The sequence below is a fragment of the Strix aluco genome, chromosome 7 (assembly GCF_031877795.1).
Source record: "Strix aluco isolate bStrAlu1 chromosome 7, bStrAlu1.hap1, whole genome shotgun sequence".
NCBI classification, from domain to species: Eukaryota; Metazoa; Chordata; class Aves; order Strigiformes; family Strigidae; genus Strix; species Strix aluco.
In genome coordinates, this window is record NC_133937.1 from 34405339 (window position 1) to 34415460 (window position 10122).

Genomic DNA, 10122 nt, shown 5'->3' on the forward strand with positions numbered 1-10122 from the left:
TAATACTGTATCTCTGATAAGATTGCTGAATTTTCATGTGTTCCTACTTAGGAATTAGCAAAACTTTAAACAGATGTATGACACTTGCTAACTTGTTTTAGAACAGTATCAAGACATAACTTGTTAAGCTTTTGCTGTGTGGAAGAAAGCCTTTTCTTTTAAAACTTGATTTAACTCAATTATTGACATTGTTATCGTGAATCAACAACCCCTCGGTGTCACTACCAGTTCTCACCTGCTAACAGCATACCTCCGCATACTATTTTGACATTCACCAGGTCTCAAGGACAGAATTCCAGCCCACAGCTAATACATTGCCTTTGCAGCCTGCACATTTTTTTGAAAGTAGACTTTGAAGAACTTAACACTAAAAATAAGTTCAGCTGGGAAAACAAAGAAACTCTCCTTACCCTACGAAGAGAACACAACGGCATAAGGGACTGGACCTCATACCTGCTGGGACCAGGTTCAACGCTACCACTGATTCCAATAGAATTTAATCATAAACTCTTTACTCCAGCAAAATTCCTCTGGACTTCAGTGGAATTCTTATTTGAATAATGATTGCTGGATCAAATCCTTGTATAAAACACAGATATTTAATTTTCATAGGCATTTCAAGAAGGTTTCTTTGTTACCTTGGAGAGTTTATCTTGTTTTAGTTATAATGAAGGTTCCATATGCTTCAGCTCATAACAAGACAATATGCGAAGCAGACTCAAATCATGATTTTCTTCAAATTCAAAGGTGAATAATTACTTTTTTAAACAGATGAGAACAAATGCAGGCAATGCATTTGTGTGGAACTGCACGTGAATGAGCAACTGAGTCTGTAAATGTTTCTTATTAGAATCTGTTTCTACAACACATGGGCGTGAGCAACAAATAGAAAAAACAGCACTGTATAGAATAAAGAATTGGAAAATGAAGTCCACTGTTTTCAGATAACAACATTTGGGTCCTAAAATACTAAATTCCACTATACCACTGCCAATTTAAAAAATTGTAATGTATTATAAAAGCCAATAAAACTTGCTATTTTGGTTTGTTTACAGTACTTTTAGCCACAATAAATGCTCCATTTGTCAGGCTGCCATAAGCTTATTCTATAGAAGCCTGTACAAAGTAGGAAAATAGCCAATAACATACACGAACAAAACAGGGTGGCTTTTATGAGAGCAGATGCCCTTTTATTTAATAACCAAATATTACATCCAGTCTTGCAGACAGTCTTTATTTAAACAGACCTTGTACAAAGTCTGGCAAATTTTCCCAACTTCAAAGGAAGCCCTATTGCCTTCTGAATCACATTCATACTTCTTGCTCTCACCTTCAAATGTTCTGTAGGACAACGTCCTCCATACACCCTCTAATTTTGACTTTCCCCCTATGGTTTCCATCAGAACAACCCTTGCTTCTTTTTCTCATCTGTTTTTGAGTGCACTTATGGGCTTCGCCTGTCTTGCACAGGTTTCTGATCATTTTTATTTTGTAAGTATTATATAAATCGCCACTCTGTATGCTGACAATTTTTTTGAACACAAAAAGAGAAGATCAAGATTCAAGCCTGAACAGGAAAAATCCTGCTGCCCAGTCAGCCCTGAAAGACTAAACCCCTATCTGAAGAAACGTGGCTATTTTCTAACCATGACAAAATGACTCAATTTTGGCCATTCCTACAATTAGGGGTGCAAAAAGCAAACTCCCTTATTTCTGAGAAAAACAGTAACCGTCTTCTGCATACTATTAAAGTAAATTGTGTAGCATTAGCAGTACTGAACCCTTTAGCTTAGAAAAGGTAGACAGGAAGAGCGAAGTTACTATAAATGAGCAAGTTATAAAATTCTGGCTTCCCTATTTCATCTAAATAGCTAGTGATCTACAAAAATACATATCTTTTCAACACAGTTTCCTCAACTGTTCTTTTCCTCTCCCTTTTCTGATTTCATTTTCTTCCCATGAACTTGGGTTTCCAACTTACTTTTGCTTATCTATACTAGTCTCATTGCACCCTTCATCCTGCATTCAACACATATTTTGAAACCAGGATCTTGTTCCTCTTCTCCTAATAGCAGGAACCTGATGTCGTCGTGTCTTAGCCTTCAAATCTGCCACAGAATTTAACAGTTCCAAGTCTTAAACTTCTCTCTTTGACAAAGCATCACTCAGCCTATTCTGTTCACCATGTAACAGTGAGCAGGATAGGTTGACAGTATGGCTAAGAAAAATAATAACAGTATGGGTAAGAGAAACCACTATGTAATTTTAATTATATTTCAATTATATACGTAAAACTTTAACAGCCTCCAAAACCACCGGGATACTTGTCTACCAATTTCAAGAGGAATTAGAAGCCTTCTAGCCAACGCATTCAACCTGTGCTTGATACACAACCTTCTGACTCTGTCTTCTTGCCAGTGCCAAAGATGGAAAGCACTAACGGAATTTTCCCACTTCATTTTGCTGCTTCTAAAATACACCACTCTGCCTTCACTCTACTAGTAAATATCTACTGAGCCGATCTGATTTTTCTTTGCTGAGATCATTACATTGCACCCAAAGTTTTTTGCAAAATCTTGATTTTAATTCAAAATTACTGAAGGAATTCTGCAAAAAGCCACACACTCATCACAGCATCCACAAGGCTTCTAACCTTGATTTTACAGGTAAAAGCAGCATCCTGATCTGCTAACCAACTTCAATCTGCTACACAGTGATGAGGAGAATTTTCTACACCAGCAGATACTTCAAAAATTACCCCTAAAAAGACCATCAAAATCCCAGTGAGAGAACATGCCCATCAGCTGTCACATGAAAGAAGTGCTTCTTCATCTTAGATTACTGTGTTCAAACTGAAGAAACTTGCTTCACAAAATCCTACTAACATAGATGTCCACAGCTAATGGATAAAAAACAACATCCAAAGCCCATTCAACATTTTCATTAGCAGCAAATACACACGAAACATACAGCAGCAAATACACATGAAAAATGCAGAAGTATGTTTTGTGATAAATCACTCTGATATCATACCGAAGGACTGCTCCAAAAGTCAGTGAGTAGCAAAATTAAGGCAAGAGGCTGAGCACAGACTACATTGTGTATGAAGGGAAATGAAGAAGAAAAGAGATTATTTATTAAAATAAGTGATGACATTCACAAAGATGAATACTATTACTTTCTGGAAGCCAACTGAAATGAGATATACAAAGTAGAGTTTAAAAATAAATAGTACAGAATGACATCGTAACACCACAAAACATATGGGAACTGACACATATCACAACACCCTTACCAAGGGGTTAGCTAACATCAGCTGGAATCACAGTAATTAGAGTGGTTTTAGTTCACTTATTATTTTGGCTAAGACTATGTGTGAAAACTTTTATTTTAGAAACAAAATAACTGAAGGTATGAGAATTAAGGCCAATTATTTCAGTTGAGTGTGTGTGCAAGCATGTGTATGTGCACACAGAAAACAGAGTATTTCAGTCCAGATGACACTCAGACTGACTCAGAATTATGACTTATTCAGAGGATGTGCTTGCATTTGTTGTCAAAATGTAAATGCTGGGAATATTACTAGATAAGCTGAAAACAATGCTATAATCCTATAAAGCTACAACTGGGCACAACTTCTTGTTTTCCCCCATCTTTCTCTTCTGCTCCTCACTACTAACTTCCTTTAATTTTTTTTTTTTTTATGTTTAATGAGTGGTACCATGAAAGCAACAGCACAAATCCATATGGATCCTCTAGGCTGCTCATTATTTCTGTATCTTTAACAAATTTCTCAGTTACTACTCTTCCCACTTTTGACTAGAGTGGAACGAGTTTTTCCTCCTACTTTAAACCACAACATTTTGGTAATTTCTGTTAGAGCCTGCCATTTCCACTACTATTTAGTTTTCTCACCTAAAATCATCTAAAATGCATTTTCCTGGTTTAAACTTAAGCCTCAAAATTAGTAAATAATATTTATAAAGTGTTATGTTTTGTAGAATTATTTTTTAAAAGGCACTATTCGTTAAAAAGCACTGACCCATGGTATACTATCTATTTACTAGTTCTTTGCTTGTTCATAATTCAAGTTGTATTTGAAGCCACCTACTCGGGCACCTGCCTCTTGCTCATGCCGCTGCAGATGAGAGAGAGGACAGGGCAGAGGCAGTCAAAGAGGGAACCTGTCCATATCCAAGAAGGAGGCTGCCAAGAAGGAATTCACATTAATTTGGAGGAAGTCACACAATTTTTATATCTTTCAGGAAGCTCAGTAGCACTAAAGTGCTTACAGCACAGGGGTATTGATTGTAGTCAATCGTTAATTCTTTTTGTTTGTTTGCTGAGAATCTGGTTTTGACTATTTTATATGATTGATGTAAGCATTGTAGATATGACCAAGATTCCTTCACTGTATTATGCTCAAATAAGCTTTTTTTACAACACTGTTGTGATTAGGGGTGGGGTGGGACGGGTGGTGAGGTATTACAGAAAACAGGGAGAAGGGGAATTAAGCCACGAATAAAAGATGTCTCCTCCAACAAAATTTCTGTAAGAAATAATAACTCTACCATCACCTGCCCTCTCCAAATTTGTAACATTCCAGACAAGTGGTGCATCTTAAATCAGCTGAACGTACAGTAAAATTAGCTCTCCAGGAAATCTAATAAAGAAATGGGCAAAAAATAGAGTGGAACTGGAGAACAAGGAGGACGAAGCAAATGCTGATGAAGTAACGTCATGGTGAAAGCCAACTGAAATTTGTTATTCTATTGCTGTGTTCCTTTAGCACACAGGGAAAAAAAAAAAACCTACGCACAATCATTAAGAAAAACTACTGAAAAATACTTCAGTAAATTAAGACATGTCAGTGGGTATTTTTTTATTCTGTGATAATTCAAAAATTTGTTTTGATGCTACACATTGTCAGATCATCACCAGTATTAAGGCAACTATGAATTAAACTGAATTGAAATTATTACAAAAATGTTTATATGCTTTAAAACAATACATTCACTGATCAGCATTTACATTTAAACTTCAAGAGCAGAAGAGGTATATTTATTTTGTAACAGCAGACTAGAAAAAATTGTCATGTATTTCTCAGGATGAATTAAAACAAGATTTTACTGCAAAAAATAAAAACCATGTCAAAAAGCTAAGATCTGAAACTTATGCTAAATATACTTCCAATAAAGCAGTATCTCCCAAGCTTTTCGAACTGTTAAAAAAACCTCAGTAAAAATCTCACAGCATCTGGAGCCTAGTTTTCAACTATGGACAAAAGAGCAGAAGTAAAACCAGCCTGTCCTTTTCCAACTACAGCAGAGATGCCACAGACACAAACTTACAAAGCTAGCACAGTGTGATGGGCATTTTTGCACCAAGACAGAAAGAAAATAAACTAGGATCCTGCAGATGCTTTGGCTGAAGTCTCTGGAAAAGGCCTAGTAAGGGACCATCTGAGCCACATCTGGATCTAACCGTTCCAGGAATTTTCACTTTTAAGAATTCGAAAAATCATCAGTTTCGGAAAGAAAGAGAAAGGACATTCTGTGATGGCGTGTACAAAATTTTCACTATCAAATTATAGCAAACATACTGCTTTGTTTCATTAAGTCTTGTGCCAGAGCAAGTTTATTAGAACACAAGCCGCGCAAATCCTATCATGAGGCCTCTGCCTGAAAACTTTACTGTAGAGTATTTTTCTTAAAATGTGACAAGTAACAAAAAAAGCTATACAGAAAGAAAGGATTACTTTTCCCTAACATAATGTTTCTGAAGCTGCAGTGAATTTTTAAATTTATTTCTTCCAAATTATAAAATATTAAATTAAAAAAAATACAAAAAGCCGAATGTCACACACCCCACAATCTTCCTAGGAATTCAGAATCAGCTGGTAGCCTTCACTTCTCATACCTCCTTACTAAAAAAGCACTAGGGAATTGCTGACAGGGTTCAGCATTGTGCAGAATATTAAATATCTTTTTTGCAATACCCTGGTGACTCTTGAGTCTGTCTCTTACAGCACCATATGTACAGCTGTGTTGGAAAGAGGAAGCTATTAAATATATTAAAAAGTAGAAATATTACCAATAGACACTTCATCAAATAACTGGATCTCATTCATCCCCAAACAAAGCAAGAAATGTTAAGGTTACATCAACATAAGAAAATAACTCTGGATTTAATAACACCACAAGCCTGTTGAACATATTTGAAAGTAAAAACATTGCTTAATAAAACAGATTAGTGTTTCTGAAACAATGAATATAGCTTTCAACCATCAGAATGCTTTGGTAATAAAGACATTGGACTTGGTCTTGAAAGGCACTGGGTGTCTCAGTTCCCACACCACAGTCACGGCTAGAAGGTCTTCGGGTCCAAATATATTACCCTTAGTTTACTGCCAACACAGGACTAGGAATATTTTGTATCAAAAAGGATTTAATAAAAGGAAAAAAAGAAAAAGCTTTTTGTTTGAGATCGCATTTGCAAACATACTCTTGAAAGTTTGCCCTCCTCCCACATACACGTACAAATATTGCATCCACATCTCCGACTAACGCTTAAACGAGACAGCAACAACACACCCGCATTCCACAAAGGCATGCAAGTAGAGAACCACGAGAACTTTTCAAAAACATCTAAACGCTTAAGGACTCTGAATTATTTTTTTCAAAAGTGAGTTTCAAAAAGGTCATTTTCTAGGTTTCTAAGCACCTAAAGACATCAACAGGAAAACTGGACTTCCAGTGGCTCCTATCTCATAAGAATTTAAATCGGCATTAAGTGAATATGTGCTGCCAAAAATCCCACTAACCGCCTATCTGCACTTTTACACTTATGTAAGACTTTTACAAGTACGGCTGTTGAGCTCCAGAAGCCTAACGCCCATCAACTTTTAATAAGATTTGCAATCTTAAATGCTCGAGTAACTTCCGAAAACAGGACCTAAGCTGTTTGTAAAAATTTCCCCACAGGCCCCCATGTTCTGCAGTACAGCTCGCAGGCAAAGCCCAGCTTTCTCGGGGAGCCCTGGTAACTTCAGCGGTGATCTGGGGAAGCACTGTCGCACGTTTACATAGTGTGAGCTCCTCTCTCACACTTCAGAGAAAGAAATGAAAAAATAAAGAACACCTATGAAGCCCTGCTAAGCACAACTTCATATAAAAATACTGAAGAGATCTGAATGTTTATTTAACTATCACAAGGACTATGCTAATTATGCCACTTACAAATTTTTGCAATAATTCTGTGAGACTCCAATACTACTTTTGCTAAAATTGGTGCAAAAGCCTATGGTTCCTCAAAGGGAAAGGAGGTTTTATTACTCACAGTAACACATGAATAATTTACATATTTTCCTCCAGTTTCTGAATACACATTTCTACCTGGATTTACAAAGTTTTTACAGTTAGTAGTGTTTCTACTTCATACATTCTCCTTTTCTTCTGTAGAGCAGCAAGGTGTTTAAACTAAGGCAGCTGCCTACTGACTTGCAAGATAATTACAACTGATGATTAAAGAATGTTTAAGATGTATGTCTAAAGAGCACTGAAACTTCTTGAATCAAGTGTAAATAGAAATTAAGACCCTAAGGCTACAGGCATTACCATGTATTGCATCAAGATAACTGGTTTGACTTAAAAAGATAAGCAATTAAAAAGTGTAATACTTCAGACCATGAACCCACAAGAGATTCTGCACGGACACATTCTTTCCTGTTATATAATCAGTGAACATACTGTTTTGCTAAAAATGTAGTTTACAAAAAAACCCCACACCAGGGCAAAGACAGCTTTGACTTGTCTTTGGTGCTCCTTCAACCTCAGCCACCACACATAAGCAGGACCAGGTTTTGAGATGGTTTCTGGAGAGGCAGTCGCCTGATCCACAAGACCTGGCTGGTGGTGTTGTGATGATTTCCGCCTCCACCTGCCCGCTCAACTCTGATGCTGGAGGTTCACATCTCCCCAGCACAGTCAGCGACAACTGATGCCAGCCTCTTAGTCACTTTGATGGAAAGTCCAGCATCTCAGCATAGACCCACCATCACCAACAGAAGAAATACCCAACTTTAACAGCTGAGATTTGGGCACAGGAGCCTTTCTACTCTACTGAAGAGACACTAGAGGAGAAAAGGCACCTGGGGCAGGAACTTTTTAACCACTGCAGCAAGATTTGTCAGCACTCATACGTCACAGCCTCCATATAAGCTACCTTGGAGGTCTCCATGCTGTTCTCGGACTACTTCTGTGGGACAAGCATAGCTCAAACAGACACAAATCATTTAGTCACAGGCATGCCTGCAGTATGCCTACACCTACAGTTTATTCCCATACACTTTGGAGGATAAATTACACTGGTACCACACATCTTCGTGCAACCACGTCCTCCCTAGAAATTTAAACAATTTTACTAATTTAGTTGAAAAAGTCAGAGAGTTAGATACATACACAGTTCACCCTGATAAATTGCTGTGATGCTTACTTTCTTTTTTTTTTTTTTTTTTGTATTCCAGTGCTAGAATTTGCTGGTAAACAGCAATTTTATTTGACAAAGGCTTATGCTGGTAATCATAGAGGCTACTACACAGCAGAAATTTCTCTTCAGTCTTCTCTGTCGAGGCCTGCTGTACAGAGCAGCCTGCAGGATCGCGGCCTAAGACTAATCAGGATCAAAAAAGCACTGTGCAGCTGTGGTAAGCCTTCATTAAGTCACAGTTCATTGACCACTAAAACATAAATATAAAATATTTAAAGACGCTTGGTTGCAGCAATTGAAGGAGAACATTTTTAAAGAGAACAACACCAGGCTTTGAGGGAGTCTGAGTTTCACATATGGTTCAAACTGAGGTGGGAGTTGAATGGGGATATGGCCCTGAGCAGAATGAAGAAAAATCTTTAGAAAAACATACTGTAATGAGTTAGTGTTGCACACAAGAATTTGCAAAAAATGATAATGTTATTGACAGTCCTTCACTGTGCAGGGCAACCACTGTGATTACAGTAAACTTCTCTCTGGAAGAGGTCAGGACACAATGACGTAACTGAATACGTTAGGGGCTTTGAACACACCACAGAAGAGAGAAACATTCTAATTTCATTTCAAAGTACATTGATAGTAAGGCTACTATTTCCCACCCTCCCCAAGTGCAAGTGTAGAAGGAATACAAACAGAATGAAAAAACCCAACTATCACTTACTCTGTTTTCCGTCTTTGCTTGTCTTCAAATATGTCATTCAGACTTATCGCCACCTGTCCCAAAAACTTGTCCAGCCCCACCAGCGACCTGTGCATGACAATCAGGTACAGGATGTATTTTTCTGGATTCTCCTGCATGAGTAATCCAGGGAGCTCGAAGGAGGCCTCCTCTTTCCAGACGGGATCCAGGGTCTTCTCAGCCACCGAGGTGGAGTACTTCTCCTTGCCCAGCTGTATGATGGTGTAGGCATCGTTGCTGCCATTTTTACCTTTTGGCTTCAGACCTTTGGCTTGAAGGACCGTCACTTGCACGTGAGTTGGGAACCACTTCTGGGCTTGCTCTGCCAACATCATCGTTGAAGATTGCCGCAGCAAGAACGATCGCGACGTCTGTCAGTCTCGGAGTTACTGCGTAAGGGCACTTACGGCGCAGACACCTGTCAGGGGCTCGGCGCGGTCCTTCCTCCGGCGCTCCTCGCCGCGGGGGGCACTCACCAGTCCTCAGCTTCCCCCCTCCCCACGCAGCCCGACCCGCGACTCCATGGCTGGGGGCTGCAGGGGCCCCGCGCGGCACCGGCCCCGCTCCCCTCCCGCCCCCGGCCTCCCCCCGCCCGCCGGCCCCGCTCCCCTCCCGCCGCCGCTGCCGCCGGCCCGGCTCCCCGCCGCCCCCAGGGCATCCCCCGGGCAGGGCCCCTCCACCGACCGGCCCGGCGGACCGCGGCCCCCTCAGCGCGGCCCGGCCCGGCGCGGGCCCTGCAGGCCGCCGGCGGCCTCCCCCTGCCCCTCAGAGCTCCGGTGCCTCAGGGCGGCGGGCAGCGCCGGTGGCAGCGGAGGGGGGGCGGGGGGGTTCGCCGCCGCCCCGCTCCTCGCGGGGGTGTCGGGCCGGGCTGCCGCGGCCGTCACGGCGCTGCCCGC

At 40.2% G+C, this 10122-nt stretch overlaps 1 protein-coding gene across 2 annotated transcripts in view; it reads right to left on the bottom strand.

Moving 5' to 3' along the window:
- Positions 1-9804, bottom strand: part of RAB11FIP2 (RAB11 family interacting protein 2) — a 34370-nt gene extending 24566 nt beyond the window's left edge. The window contains exon 1 of one of the 2 annotated variants that reach the window (XM_074831377.1): positions 9209-9802. In XM_074831377.1, the coding sequence (XP_074687478.1) occupies positions 9209-9561 (353 nt within the window). In that variant the 5' untranslated portion in view covers positions 9562-9802. Of the gene's footprint in view, positions 1-9208 lie in introns of both variants that reach the window. The other variant, XM_074831378.1, reaches the window with a different exon arrangement.
- Between the last annotated feature and the right edge of the window lie 318 nt (positions 9805-10122).